At 36.9% G+C, this 25,220-nt stretch overlaps 1 protein-coding gene across 4 annotated transcripts in view; it reads right to left on the reverse strand.

Annotated features, from left to right (window-relative positions):
• Window positions 1-25,220, reverse strand: part of LOC306858074 (integrin alpha-X-like) — a 64,977-nt gene that overhangs the window by 4,971 nt on the left and 34,786 nt on the right. For all 4 annotated transcript variants that reach the window (XM_079398457.1, XM_079398458.1, XM_079398459.1 and 1 more), the window contains 20 exons: window positions 23,344-23,458; window positions 23,104-23,231; window positions 22,805-22,956; window positions 18,048-18,198; window positions 17,588-17,738; window positions 8,489-8,562; window positions 7,613-7,721; window positions 7,346-7,485; window positions 6,640-6,786; window positions 6,342-6,539; window positions 6,065-6,198; window positions 5,838-5,980; window positions 5,567-5,715; window positions 5,183-5,320; window positions 4,274-4,347; window positions 4,031-4,172; window positions 3,785-3,883; window positions 853-932; window positions 692-778; window positions 493-571 (listed from right to left, as the gene is read on the reverse strand). In XM_079398457.1, coding sequence (XP_079254583.1) covers window positions 493-571; window positions 692-778; window positions 853-932; window positions 3,785-3,883; window positions 4,031-4,172; window positions 4,274-4,347; window positions 5,183-5,320; window positions 5,567-5,715; window positions 5,838-5,980; window positions 6,065-6,198; window positions 6,342-6,539; window positions 6,640-6,786; window positions 7,346-7,485; window positions 7,613-7,721; window positions 8,489-8,562; window positions 17,588-17,738; window positions 18,048-18,198; window positions 22,805-22,956; window positions 23,104-23,231; window positions 23,344-23,458 — 2,490 coding nt within the window. The remainder of the gene's footprint in view (window positions 1-492; window positions 572-691; window positions 779-852; window positions 933-3,784; window positions 3,884-4,030; window positions 4,173-4,273; window positions 4,348-5,182; window positions 5,321-5,566; window positions 5,716-5,837; window positions 5,981-6,064; window positions 6,199-6,341; window positions 6,540-6,639; window positions 6,787-7,345; window positions 7,486-7,612; window positions 7,722-8,488; window positions 8,563-17,587; window positions 17,739-18,047; window positions 18,199-22,804; window positions 22,957-23,103; window positions 23,232-23,343; window positions 23,459-25,220) is intronic.

Below are 25,220 nucleotides of genomic sequence, written 5' to 3' on the forward strand. Positions count from 1 at the left end.
TTTAATTCTCTTTTCTCTTTTTTTCAGATTAAATTAAGATTTCAGGTGCACCAGAGTATTCAGGTGCAAAGGAGTGGAATAAGTTGCTTTTGGACTGTTTTGTCACTTTTTGAATTTAGAATTTTTTAAATGACATGTGACCAAGTATGGTGTATGCCCATCCAAGTGTACACACAGTAGTGAAAATACACCTGGAGCAGTGGGCAGCCAATGCTGCGGCGCCCGGGGAGCAGTTGGGGGTTCGGTGCCTTGCTCAAGGGTCTCACCTCAGTTGTGGTACTGAAGGTGGAGAGAGCGCTTGTTATTCACCCCCCACCGACAATTCCTGCCGGACCCGAGACTCAAACCCGCAACCTCGGGTTACAAGTCCGACGCTCTATCCATTAGGCCACGACTGCCCAAAATGTTTAATAAAATTCAAACTCCAGTGAAAATTGTTTCTGTGCTAAATTATTTTCGGTGTACTTTAAGTTATAGAATTTGAACTGATACCTTTATTATCTGCTGGACTGGTTTCATAAGATCCTTTTTCCCTGAAGTAAAATTAATGTGGATGGTGGAATTTTCATGCCTTTCATAAAAAAAATAAAAATAATAATAATAATAAAAAACAATTACAATATTACAGTATAGGATAAAGAAATTTGATATTGTTTACTATTTATAGAGAAACATGAAGCAGAGCACTAACCTTATCAAGGCAATATAGATGGCATATTTAACACCAATGGTCCTCTCTTTAAAAAACTCACTGCTGCTCGAGTGTCTGTCATTCCCACTATGAGAGATTGAGATTTGGTTCATCAGCAGCATTTATCAGTTAAAATTTATCAGTTAAAATTGATGTCATACCTCGTGACCTCAGCCTTAAATGTCACATTTTGGCCCAGTGTACTTTCTTTATTAATACTGTATGTAATCTCAAACACAACCTAGAATTTGGACAAAAATGCCAGAATGAGAAAAACAAGGTTAAATGTTGGACTAGCTCAAAGATAAGTTATATGTAAGTTATATGTCAACATGAAATTAAATCAAAATTGCTCTGGATAAGACAACAGCAGAAAACAGCTCTGAGTCTAAAATTAGTCAATAAATGAGTGTGTATGTGCACAGAATGACACTATTTCGACAAACGATTTCTCCATCTAAATACTGTAAAGCTGATATAAAGCCACCCAGCTTTATATCAAGCTGATATAAAGCTGCTTTGACACAATTTGCATTGACTTGACATAAGTGGGGCTGCATGATTAATCACATTTTCTCTTGATTAATTAACCATAATTGTTGCAATACTGGCCTGGTTATTTTTTCCTGAAATTGCTTGTTTTTTAATTAATTAATTGATTAATTATGAATATAAATAAATAAATAAATAAATAAATAATAACAATAATAAAAACATTTATTTATTTATATTCATAATTAATCAATTAATTAATTTATTATTATTAATTTTTATTAAAAAAGGTTTTACATTCATGTTATCTTCTATTTGTAACAAGCCCCCACTAGCTTTAAGGGTTGCCAGATGTCAAGATTTTAAAGGCCACTTGCATAGGCGGAGCATGTTTAAGCATTCCCCTGGCCACAGGGACACAATTAAATTAAATCTATTACATCTGTTGCTGACAAAGTGAAAATTAATTTTCAAAGTGTCGCTTCTGGCATTAAATTAAGATCTGCTCATGTTGCACCATATTTCTTTTTATGCGTTTTTACAGCATTGTGCATTATAGCAATCACAGAGGATTTTGTTTAGCTTATGAATGCAGTGGCCAATCAGAGGTGCTCAGATGAGTCATCGCTAAAATACCAGAGTTTTGCTCAGTGCAAGTGTTCGCTGACTAAATTCTGCACTCTCATGACTTTCTTCATCAGAAACAACAAAGCGCAGATGTACGTACAATGTAAGTAAGAGATTCATTTCACAGTGAAGACAGCTTCAGTGATTATAACAACAGTTTTGTTTTTCGCAATAGATCGAAGTTAGTGTTCTTCACTCACTTTATGTATATACTTTAGACACAGTTTGAGTAACTGTCAAAGTCAAGTCACGTTTATTTATATAGCGCTTTTAACAATACAGATTGTGTCAAAGCACTTAACAGTATCAAATTGGAGGATAGCGTGTCAGTAATGTATAAAAATAAGATTAAACACTCAATTTTCAGTTAAGGCATTTCATTATTGAGTTCAGAGATGTCATTGTCTAGATCAGTTTAGTTTAAATAGTATCTGCTAAATCAAATTGACGATAATCACTAAAAATTAAGTGTCCCCAACTGAGCAAGCCAGAGGCAACAGCGGCAAGGAACCAAAACTCCCTCTGTGACAGAATGGAGAAAAAAAAAACCTTGGGAGAAACCAGGCTCAGTTGGGGGGCCAGTTCTCCTCTGGCCAGGAGATAATTGTTTATTTATTGTTTACTATTATTATTGTCAAAATGAAAACACTATAAATAGCAACTTACAATTTCTTTATTAAATTGTGATCATGTTAAATACAAATTCAGTCCTATTAAATATATTTTATTAGCCTACATGACACCCATATCTGGTACTTGCCTAGAAGGACTGGTTTATGATGATAGCAGTGGGGCTGCTATTGTAGCAGATTAGACTATACCAACTTTAGGCTACTTTTAGCCTTACACTGGAGTTGGTTCACCCTCCACCACTGGCCGCTTGTACTATTTTCTGCAACTAAATCTGTGAGCAAACCTTCTCAGTGATAAACTGTAATAAATCCAAAGATCAATCTCTACTATATTGTTTGCGGTTGTGGCTGCTGAATAAAAAAAAAAAAAAAAACATTAAATGTTGAAAAAGGTTCAAATGTTAAAAAAAGAAAACGATTTTCACTGTTTTACTAGCATATTGGCTATTTATTAGTACTTATAAAGCACATATCAATGCATAAACATATTTTAGATCCCTTAATCCTACAATAATAAAAAAAAAAAAAACAGAATTGTGAGATGTAAACTCAGAATTCAAAGAAAAAAGTCAAAATTGCAAGATATAAACTCAAAATTCTGAGAAAAAGTCTGAGATATAAACTCACATTTACAAGAAAAGGTAAAAACTGTGAGATAAAAACTCACAATTACCTTTTATATTTGTTTATTCCATGGCAGAAACAAGCTTTTTTTATAGTTTTAACTTTTGAGAGAAGCTTCTTAACGTTCTACCAGTTTTCATAAACTGGACTGGTGGTGGTTGAGGAGAGACCCCCCCACATGATTGTAAAGCGCTTTGGGTGTACAGCAATACACAAAGCGCTATATAAATGCATCATTCATTCATTCATTCATAATGTAGAGAGTGTATTAATGTTTATGATGAAAATAATGAACCAGGAAAGTAGACTTGGGTGAAGTAAACCCAGTGTATGAGCTGATGTTCTCTTGATTTGTGCCTACATGAACGTTCAATAAATCTGGGGAAACGTAAGAAGAAATTTCTTGGTTAATCATGATTCAAATTTTTTAGCAAAAGAATCATGATTATCAGTTTTAACCAGTGCTTCTCAAACCTGCCCTGGGGACCCCCAACCACTGCAAGTTTTGTATGTCTCCCTCCTCTAACACACCTGATTCAACTCATCAGATCATTAGTAGAATCTGCAAGACTTGACTTGGTTGTGTCCAATGAGGGAGACATACAAAATGTGTAGTGGTGAGGGGTTCCCAGGACAAATTTGAGAAGCACTGAGTTCAACCATTATCGTGCAGCACTACACATGAGCAAACACGTGTGTCATGGCTGTAATTGTTTACCTGAGAGTTGTCCCTGAGGATGGGTTTACTGATGAAGCAGGTGGTTTCTCCTTGTTTAACTCCTTGCACACCATCCAGAGACACACACTCCACTCTGCCCTGTTCACACAGAGCGTTTATCATATATTTCAACACACATTGAAATTGTATATTGTATATTAATTGTTTAGTAGCTAATTTTCCTTAGATCTTTATCGTGATTAACTGCTATACTTTCAGCATTTGTACCTTTATGTCCGTTTTTACCTGTTTAGATGTGATTCTCCTGTAGGAAAATCCAAAGGGGTAGTTAAGGATGAAGAGTGTGTTGTATGAGTTTTCTCCTCTGTTCTCTACAAACACTGTCACATTGATCCCCTGCATGATCCCAACCTCTATGTTTGTAGATCTGGATGATAGAAACAAAAGAGAGATGTCAAGATAGTTTGGAATTATTCATCTTTATCAATATTACACTTTAGAAATGAATAGAGCTAATTATTTGCTCACCCAGAGAAATTGAAATCCATTCTGAGGTCATCAATACATAAATTATCATAGCCACAGTTTATTTCAAAATCTAGCTGTAAAACAACATGAGGGCACAGAAAGAAAAAAAATCAAGAATCTCGTATGTGATGAGGTTTAAATGTTTTGAAACCACTGTGCATTTCTGCATTGTTGATTCTTAAATTAACCTCCTTTGATATTAGAACACTATGATTGTACATTTTAGAATGAACTAAAATGTAAAGAAAAAAAAAGTATACAGGCTATAAGGTTGTCACAATGGATTGTGACAACCTTATAGCCTGTATACTTTTTTTTTCTTTACATTTTCATCCGCTTGCCACCAGAGGTTGCTCTTACGTTACATTGACTCTCACACTACACAGACTGTTACATGTCACTCCGGACTACAGTTCCCATCATCCATTGCACTGATTACACACTCACATCTGCTACCAGTCAGACACACTTTATAAGCCTTGGACTTCCTCGTTCAGATCACAGAGTATTGTTCTGCGTTTATCACTCACCTAGTGATAGCTGTTATACTGAGCCATTCCATGTTTCAGTTTAGCTTAGTCTTGTTCTTTCCCGAAGTTTATAGCCTGCCTTGTATTTTTCTCTTGCCTTGTCGTTTGGACTCTGTTTGCCCCTGCCTGGACTATTACCGTGTATTTGGATTATCTCTCTTTGTTTTGCCCCCCTGGATTATGTTCACCGCCGATCGACCACGTCTGTTCACTGGACTATTCTTGTTTTGCACTTGCCATACCTGTTTGCTGGTGTTTGGACCCTACCTGTGTTTTTGATCATGTCTCTGTTTAATAAAGCTTACAAATGGATCCGTCTCTCGTCTTATTTGCCCTGTTCTAAAGGTATTAAGGATTGTGCACAGATGAACACTCTTACATTGTGATCTGTGGTGGTCTTTATCTCTGGCAGCAGTACTGGCCTCAAGTTTTGCATTGTTCTAGATGTAGATGGATGACCCTCAAATGTGAATGTTAACTCATTGGACAAAGGATTCAGAGCATCTTCGGGACAAGCCTGATAGAAACAAGAAATAGTAAGGAATTTAATAATTCTCCGAAATATGCTGTTTTGCATCCTGCTAATTCTCTTTTAAAAAAAAAAAATTAAGGCATAATTAAAAAAGTTTAAAAAGGCTGAGCTTCAGGTATAAGAAACAAGAATAGCTCTTTCAAGTCTTCGGCTTTTTGCCTTCACTCATCATCAGATTCAATGAAAGTTTAATCAGAAAAGCTAGACAACAGAATGACATTTGAAGCTTACCTCTATAAGGAAAGCATGACTTTTGCAAGTTTCCTGCAATTTTACGTCCATCACATCATTGTGGAGACGGTTTTTGGCTTTGAAATATGCTCGATATTTCTGTCGCTTGGCATCCAGCATTATGGTGTAATTAATATTTGCAGCCAAACCTAGAAAACATCATTGATTACAAGAAATCAAAAAGTATTAGCAATGCAACAATACCGGATTTCAAGAGTTCTATGCACAAAAACTAAAAACGTTTTAGTATGTAATTAGTTTATGAGTAGACCTGTTAGGCTGTGTTTGTATCCGCTCATGGTGAAGCACACAATCAGGATGTTTTGCAATTGCTTTGTGCAGTCTGTTACACTGGTTGTTATTTTGGATTGGTTATAAGTTACTTTGGTGTTCAAGAGCATGATGGGTCTGGACCTGAATGATCCACATATAACACATATGTGAGTGATTATGGCCGAAACTCTGTAATTGTATATATTTTTAGATCTTTTAACAGACCTGAGAAGCAGAACTGCTCCCATGGACCCAACAGCAATATCAGGAAGGCTGTCTTGAGTCTGGTCTAAAGAGGACTGGCTCAACGAAATCCCAAAGAACTGCAAACCTGGTCGCACAGATGATCCAGCAATCCTCTGCCGTCACACATAGGGAATGAAACGGATAATGAAAATATTAGAATGAGCCCATGAAGTAAACCAAGGAAAAGTAAAGTAATGCAAGCAAGGTGCTTTAAACTACAAAGCCCTTAAAGTGACACCAACTACGTCTTTTTCACCTGTGAATATGTGGGATTTATTTGATCTACTCCTCCATTGAAGATGTAGATGCTGCCCTGTCCATTCCCCTCCAGAGGAGCTCCAATCAGCACATCCGTGAAACCATCGCCATTCAGATCTGCTGGACTGGCCAGAGAAGAGCCAAACCGACCCCTCTGACCTGCCATTCCCACCAGCACCACACCAGAAGAAACAAACTATGACGATAGAAAAAAAAAAAAAAAAAAAAAAAATTAATTTGATTTAAATCAGAATTCATTTCAAATTGTTCTAAAAAGTCATATCCCCATCATTTACTTGACTTGTAAAGGTGTAAACAAACACTTTGCCCTCTCGGTCAGGCTCCATGTATGTTGGTGCAGATATCAAGAGAAGGTCTGTACTGGAGTCACTGTTCAAATCCACCACACAAATCTCAGCTCCAAAATATGAGCCAATCTGAGGCTGAGAAAAGAGGAAGTTGAACATTAATATTAGCTTTATATACTTTCTGCAGATTGTAACAGCATACTGCCTATTTGTGTTTTGATTCTGTACTGCTTTCACGGCACCCATCCCACATCTTCTTAAAACCATGTCTGAATTCTAATGTTAAAGACTTAAGATAAATTAGGTAAAAATAAATAAATAAAAATAAAAATAAAAACTTATATACAGTTGCTTTAATGGCAGTCTTTGAAAAATGTTTTCTTCAGTTATGAATGCTTGTTTAGATATTTTATAATGAGATACAGAAATCTAAAGTGTAATGTTGTTGGTTGACATATAAAAAAAAACTGCCTTTATGAGTTATGAGTGTGTTGGCTACCATATCTATAACTGAACGCTTTAGATGAGAAATGTGTGTTGGGTGATGGGGGGGTTGCTTTTAGGTCTCCACCAATGTTGAAATCAAACTTACAGTAGCACTGCATTATCTTGACCTATTACACAATTATTGCAGAGTGAAAATGATACTGTGTTTTTATGCATGGTTTTGACGCCAAAAATATAAGTGAAAAACCCTCGGAGAGTCCAGCAGTTTATCCAGAGCGGGATTGGCTCTGATTTGTGATACGATGACTTGTCCTTGATGCTTGTATCTTGGAGCTCCTAGAATAGCATAGTTGGTGCTTGACACTGTTGCAACAGCCATCGAATAACCTTCAGACAAAATGCAATAGTTCAGTAGTATGCATTTTCTGAGTAGTATTTGCTATATAGAAGAATGTGACTTTAACTGACTCTCATGTCTTCAATATTTTAGAGTATTGCAAAAATTAAGCCTCACCTAGATAGCTTTCATGCTCCTTGCCTGTTTGAAAGGAGTCATTTGGAAAATATTCCTGATATCCACCTTTCCACTGGAAAGCTCCCACAGCACTCAATAAAACACTGCCCTAACAAAACAAACATTTTTGCAAGCCATTCAGTGAAAATCTTCTTTAATAAAACGCTATAAATAATCAAAAGATTACTTGTTAAAAAAAAAAAAAATGAAAGGGAATGTTTTATTTAATTTCCAAGTATCTCTGTCGCTAAAAAAATAAAAAGTTACAGTATGTTTGTAAATGAGTGTTTCATTTACATTCGAGAGAAACCGAGGTGCTTGTTAACACGGATGCAAATTAGTCCCCTTAAGCGAAAAATTGATGCTTTGAATTCAACACATATCAATGTATGACTCACTTAAGCATGAATTCCATGAATTATCTCCAATAATAAAAATGAAGAAAAAAGTCACCAATTGGATTTAAATAAGCATACATTTAAGAGTGTAGGACTGGATCATTATTTCAGTGATTAATATTTTTCTTACATGCTACTGTATATGTTTTGCAACTATTCTTTTAACCCTAACTGATGCAGTGTGTAGCTTGTCATTTCTTAAACAACCATGTTGGAACATGTACTCATGTACATATTCCAGGATGCCAATGTCAAGATTCATTCGGCCCAAACTGTGAGATAGTGTTTCAATGAGCATGAGGAATCATTTTCAAGTATGAATTGGTCATCACAGAGCCCTGACCTTAACTTCATTGAAATTGTTTTTGTTTTTGTTTTTGCTATGTTTTCAAAAAATATAATTTTACTATAACCATTCACTTGGTCTGAGGAGTTTAATGTTAAGGATTCTGTATATTAATTTCGTATATTTATTTACAGTTGATGTGAAAGCTGTGCTGAATCCATCCTGTGCAAACTCCATTCTAGAGGAATCACCGGATGTCTGGGTTCCTACAGCAAAGCAACAGAAGTTAGCAAGATATATATATATATATATATATATATATATATATATATATATATATATATATATACACACACACACACACACACACACACATATATATATATATATATATTAAGGGTGTAACGGTACACAAATATGATGGTTCGGTACGTACCTCGGTTTTAACATCATGGTTCGATTACCATAGAGCAGGGGGAAAAACTAAACTTTTTTTTTAATAAACAGTGGTTTACTGAACAAGTTGCTCTTTCTTTAAATACATTCAGTTATAGTTTAATTTTCTTAGTGATAAAAATCTATCTCAGCTTATGCTTTAAACTATGGGAGATGCGGTAGTCAACATAGCAGACGGCAGTGCGTGTGTCAGACTTGTGTTCCCGTGTCTTGTTCTCCATGTCCCAGTTGAATGAATTTTATTTACAAATTTATTCTTATTATTGTGAAAAATGTATTTTAAAATACTTATGTAAAATATATTCTTATTATTCCAAGCATATTTTATAATGTATAATCCTATTTATTATTTGATTATTTAAATCTCCTGTTTAAAAATAGGAAAATACGCGGTGTAGTTGTATATATAATTATACGCGATATATCCATTTATAATACACATTTTAAAATTGTATTGCATACTTGCCGCTGCCATAATAAAGACCCATTTCAAATGTTTATGTGCTTTTCTTCTCTTTCTGCTTTCACTCGCAAAGTGGAGCAGTTATGAAGTATTGCTCTTTTAAATACTTTCCAGCATTTCAGAAATACATTTGTATTCAAATTACACTGAAGTACAACAGTTACTGTACGGTGTTCGGGAGTGTTCAAAAAGGGTTTAAATGCTGAATTTTGAATCTATTTCTTCTCGTAAACTCAGAGATGTGGATTCAGACGGCAATTAAATTACCAACTACCCCCTGTATATGGTGAAAATCACTTACGTCCCCCTGAGAAACAATTACCGTCCGAATCGGGCTAAAGACTCATTTGAATCTTATGTGATTACTGTAACAGCTCCAATAAAACTCCAAGTTGTGGTAATTTACCGCCCTCCTGGGCAACTGGGCACCTTTCTAGAAGAGCTGGATGGGCTGCTGTCCTCATTCCCGGAGGATGGCAGTCTGCTTTTAGTCTTTGGCGACTTATGTTGCAGACTTCCATTCACTCCTAGCTTCATTTGATTTCAAACGCCTTACCACCACAACCACTCACAAATCAGGAAATCAACTTGACTTAATTTACACACACAATTGTACTGCAGACAACATTTTGGTAAAACCCCTACACATCTCTGACCAATTCTTCATAACATTTAACATTACATCTTCCTACCTGTGTGCAACCAACCTCTCTACCTGTTACTTTTAGATGAAATCTACGCTACCTTTTACACTCCCCTCTGTCCTCTGTAGTGTCTTCCTCTCTTTCCTCACCTACCCATTTCTCATCTCTGGATGTTAATGCAGCAACTGTCACTTTATTCTACACTTTATTTCTTGTCTAGATGATATTTGTCCTTTCTCCTCCAGGCCAGCATGGGCTGCCCCTTCTAACCCCTGGTTATCCGATGTTCTTCGTGAGCATCGGTCCAAACTCAGGGCAGCAGACAGAAAGTGGCGCAAGTCAAAAGATCTGTCTGACCTGAGTATGTATCAGTCCTTGATTTCATCTTTCTCTGCTCAAGTCCTCATATTTCCACAAGATCAACAGCACTCCAGACACACGTAACCTCTTCAAAACATTAAATTCTCTCCTTTGTCCCCCTCCACCACCTCCCACCACTTCAATAACAGCTGATAATTTTGCCACATTCTTCACAGACAAAACTAGAACAATCAGTAGTCAATTCTCAGCTCCACACACACATAAACTCAAACCAACCATATCTATTGCTAAAACTCCCTTCTTATCCTTCTGTGTCCTCACTAAGGCAGAAGTATCCAAACTTCTCCTCTCCAGCCATCCTACAACATGCCCACTAGACCCTATTCCCTCACACCTTCTCCAAGCAATCTCTCCTACACTCTTACCAACACCCACACACATCTTCAACACATCTCTCCTCACAGGCACTTTCCTCACTGCATTCAAACAGGTTCAGGTAACCCCACTGCTCAAAAAACCTACATTAAACACTTCACTTACAGATAGCTACAGACCTGTCTCTCTCCTTCCATTCATAGCAAAAACACTCGAACGAGTTGTTCTTAACCAGGTATCATTATTTCTGTCATAGAACAACCATCTGGATGCTAACCAGTCAGGTTTCAGAGTGGCCATTCAACTGAGACTGCGCTACTGTCAGTCACTGAAGCCTTGCGGATTGCAAAAGCTGACTCCAAATCATCAGTCCTTATTTTGCTCGATCTATCTGCCACTTTTGACACTGTGAATCATCAGATCCTCCTGTCCACCTTTTTATCACTGGGCATCTCAGAGATTCCACTTCACTGGTTTGAATCCTATCTCACTGGTAGGTCCTTCAGGTACCCCTTTTCGACCTAAGCAGTTCCAGTGCTGGTTCGGAGCCAGAGCCTAGTTTCGAACCGGTTCTTTGTTTTTCGACATCCAAAGAACCAGCTCCGAACCAGTAAAAGCGGTTCGTAAGTAGCACCAAAACATTGCTGGGCTAGAAGGAAGAACCGGTTGCGTCAGGAGCTGGGGGCGGGGTTACCGTGACCAACAAGACGAACAGAAACTTGGACCGCCATATTTGAAATAGCAGCTAAACGCTAACTTGTTTGATTCGCCGTGTTTGGATGCCGATGTAGGTTCGCAAAGCCATGAACATCAAATAGCACTGCAACGTCCGCCATTGCTGATAGTTTGTTTAGGCTTGTTCGGGATAGATCGGCTCAGCGCGGACCGTTCGGTGCGAGGCATATCGGGGTACTGCGGGAGCGACTGGAAAGCAGACGGCTCTTTATGCTTTTGGATCGCTCTCACCGTGCTTTAGTGTGTTGTGTGCCGATCGATCAATCTGCGTGGCGCTGATGTACATCGAACAAGCCTGTTGTGCTGCGCTAGTGAACCGAAACATGAAACGTATTCAGTGACGTAAGAGCTGGCTCTGTATTGGCTCTCTAGCATGTGGAAAAGCAACCGGTTCTTAAAGGGTTCGCCAGTCGAACTAACTAAGAACCAGCTATAGCACTGGCTCTGAACTAGCACCTGGAACTGCTTAGGTGGAAAAAGGGTAAGGGTGGCCTGAGGAGGGGAGGTATCCAAAGCACACCAGCTGGTCACTGGGGTTCCACAGGGATCAGTTCTTGGACCCCTCCTCTTCTCCACATACACTACATTACTGGGTCTCATCATACAAGCACATGGCTTATCTTACCATTGCTATGCTGATGACACATAGCTCTATCTCTCATATTTACCATTTGATCCAACAGTAGTTGCAAGGATGTCTGGCTGCTTGGTGGACATCTCGACATGGATGAAAGAACATCACCTACAGCTCAACCTGGCAAAGGCTGAGCTTCTTGTCTTCCCTGCCACTTCGAATCTACAGCATGACTTCACCATCCAGCTAGGTTCATCAACAATTACCCCATCAATTTCGGTCAGACATCTGTGTGTAATTTTTGATGATCAGCTGATTTTCAAAGACCACATTGCAAAAATTGCTCGATCTTGCAGGTTTGCATTGCACAACATCAGAAAGATCAGGCCCTTCCTAACGAAGCATGCTGCACAACTTCTTGTCCGAGCCCTTGTCATTTCTAGACTGGACTACTGCAATGCTCTCCTAGCTGGACTTCCATCATGCATAATCAAACCTTTACAAATGATTCAGAATGCAGGACTGGTCTTCAACGAGCCCAAAAGAGCCCATGTCACATCTCTCTTTATCTCCCTGCACTGGCTACCAGTTGCAGCTCGCATCAAGTTCAAGTCACTGATGCTTGCATAAAGAACAGCCACAGACTCAGCACCCGCCTACTTCCACTCACTTTTACGAATCTACATTCCCACCAGAAGTCTGAGATCCACTAGCGAGCAACGCCTTGTGGTTCACTCAAATGGTTCAGGTCATACTTAGAAGGGAGAGGTTATTATGTGAGCATAGGAGAGCATAAGTCTAAGTGGACGGCCATGACATGCGGAGTCCCACAAGTCAAACAACTAAAAATCAAGTCATAAATCTTGAAGTGATTCTGGAGACAGACCTTAGTTTTAGTAGTCATGTCAAAGCAGTAACTAAATCAGCATACTATTCTCTAAAAAACATTGCAAGAATTAGAAGTTTTGTTTCCAGTCAAGACTTGTTCATGCCTTTATCACCAGCAAGGTGGATTACTGTAATGGTCTCCTCACCGGCCTTCCAAAGAAGACCATTAGACAGCTGCAGCTCATCCAGAACGCTGCTGCCAGGATTCTGACTAGAACCAGAAAATCTGAGCATATCACACCAGTCCTCAGGTCCTTACACTGGCTTCCAGTTATATTTAGGATTGTTTTAAAAGTACTTTTACTCGTTTATAAGTCACTCAATGGCCTAGGACCTAATTACTTTGCTGATATGCTCATTGAATATAAACCTAACAGACCACTCAGATCATTAGGATCGAGTCAGTTAGAAATACCAAGAGTTCACACAAAACAAGGGGAGTCCGCTTTTAGCTATTATGCCGCCCACAGTTGGAACCAGCTTCCAGAAGAGATCAGATGTGCTAAAATATTAGCCACATTTAAATCCAGACTCAAAACTCATCTGTTTAGCTGTGCATTTGTTGAATGAGCACTGTGCTACTGTATGTCCGAACTGATTGTATTTTATGTATAATTATTTTATCTTAACTGTTTTAAATAAATTTTAAATCAATTTCTATATAATTTTAAAATTCCTTGTTTTTATTATTATTTTAGTTCCTTGTTGTTGTTTTTTTGTTTTGTTTTTTGCTGTGATTATTATTTTTAATGACTATTTCACTTTCTTTTATGTAAAGCATTTTGAATTACCACAGTGTATGAAATGTGCTATATAAATAAACTTGCCTTGCCTTGCCTTGTGGTGCCATCACAGAGAGGCACAAAATCACTTTCCAGAACATTCTTGTTTACCGTTCCTGGCTGATGGAATGATCTTTCAACCTCTATCCTTAATGCTGATTCCCTGACGATTTTAATGCGACAGCTGAAAACTCACCTCTTTCGTCACTATCTGACTTAATCTTAAAAAAAAAGAAAAATCTTTCTCTGTCTAGTTTGCACTAATTTGAACAATGCTTGAAACTTGGTATTACGAGCACTTCCATTTAAATATAAATGTATAGGGAGCCCTTTTACATTATAATGTTACAATTAGGCCTAACAACTTAACCCAAACTTAAATTTAATTGCTATTTATTTTTAAATAGATAATCAACACAACTTTTAAAAAAAATGCAATTTTTAGCCCTTGTGTTTTTGCCAACTTATGTAAAATGCACATAATTCAGTTTTTATAAACTTTAGTAACTTATAAATAATAAAATTTATAGCATATTTCATAACAGATTCATTTAAACATACATTAATTAATTAAGACTAACAGGTTTAGGAAAATATGAGTATATAGTGTCATATTTTGTGAAATGCTCCTCTCTAGACTTCATAGTGAACTAACGATCTGTGGACTAGAGCCCTGAATTTCAGCTCGGGCCTGACGTGCCCCAACTTTTTTCCGCCCCTCTGGCCGGGCTTTAGGCCAATTTTCATGTCATAGTTCAGACGCGGGCTGGGCCTCGGGCCTGTTTTAGGCTTCTCCTTATTTTTATATTTTAGAAATCCATCAATTAGTGATGAAAAAAAATTGCCACGCTGGTGGAAATAACACGAGAACATGCTCGACAGTGTTTAGTGTCCAGCGGCAGCAGTATGCGTGCTGTCAGCGCAGCTGAAGAGTTCTGAGTTCAAATGCACGCAATAGGTTAATGCTTGCTGCGAAGCCCGAGCAAAAGTAATTACCATGAATGTGTCCGGGGGAAATAGTAAGGAGATATTTAATTATTTACTAATAAACTAGTGTTTTCTGAGTACATTTCGCAAGGATGAAGTTGCCCATCCTGACTCACCGTCTCCTCATCGACGCGCCTTTAGAAGAGAATTTTAATGGATTATGGTTGATTATAATGAAAGAGTTTTTGTTTTCGATTTGTTTTATTTAGTTAAGTAGTAATTTAAAACTTTCTATAGATATATTTATCATGTCTGTGAGGCATGTATTTGCTGAGTTTCAGTTCATTTTTGTGAAGCGCGCATCATGTTTGTTTTTTTTTATTTTATAAAAGTGCAACGTTTTGTTGATATTGTGAGTGCACACAAATAAAAGTAGACCCTTTACAGTTCCGAATTATGTATTACTCTTACCTTCATGAGCAAAATTGACGGCGTATCCACTGAAAAAAAAATACAAGTGATCGCACTGACGTCTCCATGTCCTGCAAAGCACGCTTTAGCTTCCACTCTCCACACAAACTGTTGGATACAGCGCACATTTATCTAGGTTTAATGTTTAAACATTGTTATATGCTTGAACTGTTTTATATCTATAGATTTTATTGTAGGCAAGTCATGATGATTTGAGAAGGCTAAATTGATCAAACACAGACTATGATCAGCTTACTGTATGCCGCTGGCTGCTGGCCGCTTGGTCATTACTTTAAAAAAAAAAAAAATGCTCCAAACATTTTTTTTTTTATAAAAAGCCAAACAAAATATAATCAGTTTGCCATCACATACAAAACTAAACTATTTTAATAGCTGAAACAGTAGTACAAGCTGGTACTCGGGCCGGTAATTCTGATAAGCTGTCAGACAAGGGCCGGGGATAGGGCCTGAGCGTCTCGGGCCAGGCTAGGGCCTAAATTTGAGGCCCATGCAGGGCTCTACGGTGGACACTGATGACTTGCTGAGGTAAATGAAATGCTACATGACATTTTATTTCCACGCTGTTTTGTTGATGTCTTTCCACGGTTGAAACGTTGATTGAGGAATTACATGAGGCATGAGATGCTCCGTCATTTTTATTCGAGTTAAAACTAATAGTAAAAAGGAAGGAATGATCACGTTCACTCACGCTCTGCTCTGCCATTTACACTGCACAAGTCTGCTATGCGTCACGACCCAGAGATGATTGCGGCCGCTCTAGTTTGCTTGTGTTTATACAAACACATTTCTGAACCGTCCCAAAAGTGGCTCTCCAAGGCAATTATACAGTGATATGTCATGGCACATCAAAGACTGTCAAAATGCCATTTATTATTTGAATTTCCTGAAAAATTTAAAAATTAATAAGATACCGTATTCGTTCGGTACACATACACACCGAACCAAAACACCCGTACCGAAACGGTTCGGTACGAATATGTGTACCGTTACACCCCTAAAATATATACAGTCATGGCCAAAAATATCGGCACCTTTGGTAAATATGATCAAAGAAGGCTGTGAAAATTCATCTGCATTGTTAATCCTTTTGATGTTTTATTTAAAAAATTCACAAAAATCTTACCTTTCATTGGATAATAAGAATTTAAGGGAGAAATATCATTATGAAATAAATGTTTTTCTCAAATAGCCGTTGGACACAATTGTTGGCACTCCAGGGTGATTATGAACATGAAATTATTCATAGCCATGGCTTCCTGTTTCACAGAAATATACAAAGCCCAAATTCTGAAATGTGGAAAACAAAGCCCAAATTCCCTTAATCATCCATCACAATGAGAAAAACCAAAGAATATATTTCTGATGTGCAGCAAAAGATAATTAGTGAAGTGGCTTTAAGAAAAGAGCTAGAGCAGTGAAAATTCCCATTTCCACCATCAGGGCAATAATTAAGAATTTCCAATCAGCATAAAATGTTACGAATCTGCCTGGAAGTGGACGTGTGTCTATATCGTCCTAATGCACGACGAGGAGGAGAGTTTGAGTGGCTAAAGACTCTCCAAGGACCACAGCTGGCGAACTGCAGAAAATAGTTGAGTCTCTGGGCCAGAAAACCTTTAAAAAAATTGTCAAACAGCACCTACATCACCACATGTTGTTTGGGAGGGTTTCAAGAAAAATTCTCCTAGCTCATCCAAAACAAATCTCCAGCATATTCAGTTATCAGACACAACTGGAACTTCAAATGGTATTGGCTTCTATGGTCAGATTAAACAAAAAAATTAGCTTTTTAGCAGCAAACACTCAAGATGGGTTTGGTGAACACAGGGATAAAAAGTACCCCATGTGTACAATGAAATATTATCTGTTGTGTATTTTTGATGTTGTAGGCCTATATTTCTGTTGGAGGTCATGGACATCTTGTTTAGACACATGGCATCAAGGATTCTATCAAATACCAACAGATAAAAAATCAATAAGTGACTGACTCTGTTAGAAATCTTATAATGGGCCATGTTTTGATCTTCCAACCGTACAATAATCTAAACACAAACCTCAAAAACAACACAAAAATGGGTCACTGAGCACAAAACCAAGCTTCTATAGAAAATGAGTGAGGTGAACTGAAGAGAAGAGGCACCAACATGGAGCTGTGAACCTAAAGGATCTGGAGTGATTCTGGATCAAGGAATGGTCTCTGATCTCTTGTCAGGTGTTCTCTAACCTCATCAGGCATTATAGGAGAAAATTTAGAGCTGTTAAACTGGCAAATGGAGGTTTCAAAAAGTATTGAATATAAGGGTACCGTTAATTGTGGCCAATGTGTATAAGAGAAAAACATTTATTTCATAATGATATTTCCCCCCATTTTAAATTCTTATTATCCAATGAAAGGTTAGATTTTTGTGAAATTTTTAAATAAAAGATCAAAAGGATTTACAATGCAAATTAATTTTCATAGCCTTCTTTGATCATATTTACCAAGGGTGCCAATATTTTTGTCCATGACTGTATATATATATATATATATATATATATATATATATATATATATATATATATATATATATATATATATATGTGTGTGTGTATACCATCTTTTCTCTTCTACTGTCTTTTAAGCTGCCAACATACCTTCAATGGCAATAATGTTCTCTTCCAGCTTTTGAATAATATTATTCAGTGCATAAAAATCTGTCACTTTGAACACGTGATCGATATCTGGATCAGAAGCTATATTATTCAGCTCCCTTCTTGCATTGTCCGTAGTAAAAGCACTGCCAACCTAGGGGAAAAAAATCCATAAAAAGAATTGTTAAAAAACCCATGTCTTATTGTGAAATAAATTAAATTCTATGTACTTTTTAATTCACATGACTTTATTGCTTTTAAACTATTCAAATTTATGCATATTATTTTTAAGCTATCATAATTATAATATAGTTAAAATGTTTATACTAATTTACTTAGCAGCTCTGGTCTGATTATGGTGTAAACTTAGCTTTTTTCAATATTTGACTGCCCATTATTTAACATTTAAAGTTCTGATGTCAGAGATTTTAATGGCATAGTATGTTTAGAAGACTAAACCTACCCCAATCGCAAATCGTCTTACATTCTTGGCATTTGCATCTGATGTTGCCTTTTCCATTAATGACCCGTCATGTGACTGTCCATCAGTAATAACAAGCAATATTTTATTTGCTGATGGTCTTGCCCCTCCATCTGGTTTAAATATATCTTTCCTTGGTATAGGAAAAAAAAGATTTATAAATTAGTCTTTGATAAAACTGATTTTGAACCATGATACCGCAAATCATTTTTTGCAGTTTAATGAGAAAAGGTTTGCTAGTACTTACAAAAAATCTACTGACAAGTAACCCCATAAACACCCTAGAAACTGCATATTAATGTTAACAGCCACACATAGCATGTCTCAATCAGCTTCCTAGTGAATCTATATATTGCATACATGAGTTTGGCACTGGTAACACCCTGGCTCAGTAAACATTGGGACACAGAGTTTCTTGCAATATGACAACGTACTTGGATTGCAAGTCATCACCACTTATTTCATCATGATTGGTATTTTTCTGGAAGCATTTTTATATTTTAAAGGAGTCATCGGACGCCCATTTTCCACAAGTTTATATGATTCTATAGGGTCTTAATGAAAAGTCTATATAAAATTTCTCAAAGGCAGTGTAAAACAACAGCCTTTTTACCCTGTAAAAACAGCTCTATTCAGAGCAATTTTTCACAGTAGTTTTGTTGCATATCCCTTTAAATGCTAATGAGCTCTGCTCACCCCACCCCTCTCTTCCGTGGGGAGAGTGAGCCTATTAACTTTAGCCATATTCGTCACGGAACTTGCAAACTAGCACATTATTAGGAAAGGCAATTTGCAAAGATTAATAAAAAAAATCATACTCACTTCTTCTGGAGGTGAGGCTAGATCATGAATGATTCGCGTGAACATAGACACATTTAGGTAGATAGGGGGCACATTCCCTTCAAAAACAAATGTAATCCACTGTGCCTTCAGCGGCTCAGATACAGGGAGTAAATGACGACTGCTGTGTTCATTATTACATCCAACAACAAAACAAATCAATCCCTTAGGGGACATTCTTGTCTAAACCTGCTCTGGTGGTGAAACAATGGCGGACTGATAACAGCTCGCTCAGGGCGGGTCTATGCTGACACGCCACTGTCAATCAACTCTTGTGGAAGGGGCCTGGGTACGTGTGACATCACACAGCCAAGAATCTGAGATCGGCTTAATTTCAGAAAGGGATTTTGGATTTATCGGGATTTTTAAAAAAAACACTGGGTGGATTTTTAGCATTATAGGGTGGTTGTGTACACACTCTGCCAAGACACATTTCAGTTCAAACAACATGTAAAAGTGAATTTTGCATCAGATGACCCCTTTAAATTACACTACGAGGAAAAAAAACTTGTTCTGTTACATACCTGAATATTAATTGTAAATTTATACAATAAAAGGGTAGTTCAATCAAAAATGAAAATTCTGTCATAATTTATTCCCCCTTATGCCATTCTAAACTTGATGTGGCTTTATGTTGAAATTCTTTCTTTACTTTCTTTCTTTCTTTACTTTATTTATTAAGCACTTTTACACAATTTGTCATTGAACAAAGTGCTGTACAAACACAAACAATCATAGCAACATACATCATTAACACCACATAAAATAACAATAAAATAAAATAAACCCCTCAGTTTGATAAACCTACAAAAGCAACTACTATACCCCATGAAATGCTAGAGCTAAGAGGTATTCTTTAAGCTTATGTTTAAAAACAATGAATGTACGTTCCAATCTAATAGAAAGGGGTAGATCATTCCAGAGTTTTGGAGCTATCGCTACAAAAGCTCGATCTCCACTTCTCCGCTTTGTTCTTGGAGTCGTTAAAACCAGCTGGTCAGCTGACCTCAAGGACCGTTTTGGTTCGTATTTCTTAATAAGATTTACCAGGTACAATGGCGCCATACCATGCAATGATTTATGAACAAAAATTAAAATTTTAAAATTTATTCTGTAGTCAATTGGTAGCCAATTTAAAGAGCTCAATACTGGGGTAATGTGGTCTCTCTTACGAGTACCCGTCAAAAGTCTCGCAGCGGCGTTTTGAACTAATTGTAAGCGATTAATCAATGTTTTATTTATGCCAATATATAACGCATTGCAATAATCTAGTCTTGTAAATATAAATGCATGAATGAGCTTTTCGAGATCACGAGTGGACAGAAATGATTTCACTTTCGCTATTAATTTCAAATGATAGAAACAAGACTTAACGACAGAATAAATCTGTCTCTCAAACCTGAGATCACTGTCGAAAAGAACACCTAGATTTCGGACTAGCGGCTTACAAAATGGGGCTAAATCACCCAGATCATCAAAATGATTTGGAACTCCAAACCACACAACTTCAGTTTTCTCTTCATTTAGTTTTAAAAAATTTAAAGATAACCATGACTTAATGTCATGTATACAATTTCGCAACAACTCTAATTGGTTCTTGCAGTTTTTTTTCAGAGGGAGATAAATTTGCATATCATCTGCATAAAAATGAAAGGGTATTCTATGCTTGCTAAAAATTGACCCAAGGGGTAGCAAATACAGGGAAAACAAAATTGGGCCAAGGATGGACCCCTGTGGAACCCCACAAAGCAGAGAGGCAGGTTGTGAACTATCTCGACCAATATTTACAGAAAAAGTTCTATTTAAAAGAAAAGACTTAAACCATGCAAGCGCTGTACCTTGAATTCCTACTACATTTTCTAGACGTGCAAGTAAAATGTCGTGGTCGATGGTATCAAACGCAGCGCTAAGGTCTAATATAACAAGAACTGCAGAAGACCCTGAGTCGACTGCAGTCAGTAAATCATTTAAAACCCTAATCAAGGCGGACTCTGTACTGTGAAAAGCCCTAAAACCTGACTGAAAAACCTCAAAGATATCGTTCTGAATCAAAAAGCTATTTATTTGATTCAAAACGACCTTTTCCAAAACCTTAGACAAAAAAGGTAGCTTCGAGATTGGCCGATAGTTTGATACGACTGTAGGGTCCAAGTGAGTTTTCTTCAAAAGGGGCTGAACAAGGGCATATTTAAAATGTTTAGGAACAACTCCAGTTAAAAGACTATTGTTTATAATGACTAAAATACTATGGCCAAGAACATCAAATGCTTCCTTTATCAATTTAGCTGGAATAATGTCTAATGAACAGTCGGTTATTTTTGACTGTTTGATTACCTCAGCTAGTGACTGCAAGGAGATCATTTCAAAATGGTCAAATGTAACAAATGGTGGCCGAACAACAGAGGGATCAAACAAACTAGGTTTGATTGTAGTTTTAATATCAGAGATCTTTCGGACAAAATAATCCAAAAAAGTCTCACAAGTTATGGCTGACAGATGGAATAGCACATCTGGTTTTGGATTAAAAACTGAATTTACAATATTAAATAAAACTTGGGGCTTGCTACTATTTTTTGTAATTACTTCTGCAAAGTAATTCCTCTTAGCCATCTGTACGGTATTCTGATAGATATCTTGAGACACCCTTAGCATTTGAAAAGATACCTGTAACTTATCTTTTTTCCATTTTCGTTCAAGTTTTCTACAGGTTATCCTCAAACCACGAGTCACATCATTCAGCCAGGGCTCTGATCTAAATTTGCACTTTTTGACATGAACTGGGGCTACTGAGTCCAAGAGGGAAAAACAAACAGAATATAGCACCTCAAGTGAGGAGTCCACATTAAGAGAGAAACTATCCATAAAATAAAAAGGGTTAATTTCAAAAAAAAAAAAAAAATTATCTTTAAATTGCTCTATTGCTCCAGCATTCAAAGCTCGTCGTAATTGGCTTTGAATTCTAGGTTTTTCAACTTTATGTGGTGTCAACATCTTAAAAATAATTGACTTATGGTCAGAAAAAGCTTGATCTGATATTTCAACATCAGCAATAGATAAACCATGAGTCAAAACTAGGTCTAAGATATGACCTTGAACATGAGTGGGTTTATGCACGTGTTGTATAAGATGAAAAGAATCAATTACATTCAAAAAATCTCTTACCAATGGTTTTGTAGGACAACACACATGTATGTTAAAATCACCCACTAGTAGCAATTTATCACATTTCAGTACAATTTCACTTAAAAAATCAGTAAATTCACAAATAAAATCCTTGTTGTATGCAGGCGGTCGATATATTACAGCACATGCAACTTGATTAGTCAGAAACAACTGGAGTTCAAAACTTAGAAATGTGCCAGCAGATATTTAATTTATTTAAATTAAATAAAGGTTTGTCTTTTCAAGACTTGTATTGCATGTCATGATGTTGGAGTTGGTTTATGTGTTACATTACTTTATGTGTTCCATTAGTCCATGTATCACCATTGACTACATTTCTGCCTCACAACTTTACTGCAGTCTTAATGACATTACTTCAAGCAAGGTAAAATTTTGAGCAGCGATGCTCCCTGGTTTTTGCAGTGATTTGTCTGATTTTTAGGGGCCATATTCAGTGCAGTAGAAGGATTTTGTGGGTGACACAGGTTACAATGGCTGACTTCCTGATCAGCCCTGACTATTGAAGGGTGATTGAGACACACCCTCAAAACACCTTAACTTAAACAATACTCCCCCTTTTTTAAATGTCAAAATCAGTTTTTATGATGTCTGTCATGTGTCTGCACATATGAGCTACATAAAATATGAAATAGGCCACAGTAAATGTACTTAATCTTACTTAAAGTTTTTTTGTTGTTGTTGTTTTTATTATTATTGTAGTAACAAACAAGTCTTACACAACTTTAATGATGGCTGTCCAAGTTTGAGTGCTATGTCCATACTGGTACTGTATATCTGCTGTCAACTTAGATTCCCATGCATCTTGAATTTTGAGTTGATTAAAATTGTAGTGAATTATACAATCAGTGGAGTACTGTGCAATGGCAAACTGTAAAGCAACAACAGATAAACTGTGGTCAGTAATATCACTCTTTTCTGACAAAAAAATGTAAGCATGTTTTCCATTTTTATGTAAAAAAAAAAATCGCTCTAATTAGTTTTGAAATTCAGTAGTGATATTGAAGACTATTCCTACCTGTGCATCCCGCTCAGTAAAACGCTTGATCACATTTGTCACAAAATTCTTCATTGTCACAAAATTATTAGCCCCTACACTCCCCGATCCATCTAACAGAAAGGCTATGTCAATCTGACCAAGACATTCTGGAAATAAAGAAAAGCAGAAGTGTGTACATATGTAGTTAAAACTGTAGTTACATCAGAGAAGAAACTTATTTAACTTAATAAAAAAAATACCTTTATTGATCATATTTACCTCTGTATTTAGGGCTCGGTATTGGTGGTTTAAACTCATTATTTTCACAGATAAAGCACATGCCTCTGTAGTTGGTAGCTGCTACACATTTCTTTGGAATGGTTGGACCACAAATCTAGGTGAGATGGAATTTAAAGAAAGATTTCACTTCAATAAAAAGATTACTACATCAAATGCCAGTTACAGACCACATTATCAATCAATGGTCAAAATCTTAGTTGATGAGACAGGATAATAAAATAAACATGTATGCCTCAATAAAATAAAAAAAAGAAAAACTATCAAATCAAATAAAAATGCACTTATTTTTAGAGAAAACAGGGTTGTTGTTTTTTCATCCCAATCCCAAGTAATGCAAGTTGTTTAATACTAAGCATAAAACAATTTTCTCACATCATGTCTTTTAACATTTATAATCTCTTTTTTAAATTCAGTGTTTTTTGTGTGTGTGTTTTTTGACAATTGTAGGGCTGGATGATATGGCCAAAATTAATATCATTATATATCTCTTGATTCCGGACAATACGAAATAATTCCGATATCAATATGAACAATTTTTTTTTAAAGCCTCCAAGAAACTGCCAAGAACGCCCACAATGGATGTCTGTACCCAGGTCTGGACTGGGGTTAAAATTGAGCCCTGGACAAATCCAACCCACGAGTTCCCCCGTGAATGTTTTGCTGGGTTATAGGGCCTTCATTTGACCATATGCATGGCGCGCTTTTTAGAACTTCCGGATAAAGATAAGCCAGCTCATAATCTTTCAGTGAAGCTCATTTTATATGTGCTATATATATGTAGAGACTCTCGCAGAAACCTCTCCTGCCTCATTCTTATCAGAAGCTGAGAAAAAAATTATTGCAACACCGTAAGTAATTAACATACAGCGGCATTAACATACAGTTTCATGTTATTAAAGAACATATCATTTTATACGCAGTGTCTTGTAATCCCAGGAAAGTACCCAGACATGTGACTGTACATTTAAATGCTGACAAATAAACACTATCGTAACTGTTTAGGCAGTTAGGCTAATCTCTTAAACGACGTCATAATGGTATTCTCGATAATCAATATCTTAACTTCAGAGCCATGAACACATTTTTAAAATCTTATAAAATTTTAAAGCCTTTATTATTTCTCAACTATGTGCAGTAAAATTCACATTATTAAAGATTCACTTTTCATTCATGAAGACGACATGAAGAAATGTGGCAAAAACATGTCTCCGCGAAAAATAAAGACTTTTTAAGAAGAAAATGAAATTACCGTTATAAGCAGGAGATGGCAGTATATGATCAATCATTGGTTGCAGCTGCCATTTCAACTGCCTAGTTTTTTCACATTTTCTGATTCATTATAAAATAAATATTATAACAAATTTAGTACTTTATCGCACTGAAGTATAAAATATAGCAAGTGCAGGAAGTCACAAAGTCACTTGTCATTTATAGAAATAAATAAATAAGGTCCGGAGACAGCCTATAATGCTGAATTATTTAAAAACCTAAATACAAAATAAATAAGTTGGTATAACAATAATGCTGTCAGTTCCCTCTCGGTACATAGGAGCGCGGAGACAAAGGGATTCCAAATAGAGACACGAGAGGGGGGGAAAACAAGACACAGGACTGACATAACGCCCCCCTCCGGAAGGCGTGTCCTCACGCCAAACACCATCTAATGGGGAGGGGGGGGTGGGCGCTCTGGAGGCCTCCAGGGATCAGTGGGCAGGGCTACCGGCCTCCAGAGCGGGGGCCCGTTCCCGGAGCCATGGCGGGACGGGAGACAAAGGAGGCCATGGCAGGACAGGAGACTTGGGAGGCCATGGCGGGTCAGGAGACTCGGGAGGCCATGGCGGATCCGGGGACTCGGG

This window comes from Barbus barbus (assembly GCF_936440315.1).
Source record: "Barbus barbus genome assembly, chromosome: 38".
In the NCBI taxonomy this organism is placed as follows: Eukaryota; Metazoa; Chordata; class Actinopteri; order Cypriniformes; family Cyprinidae; genus Barbus; species Barbus barbus.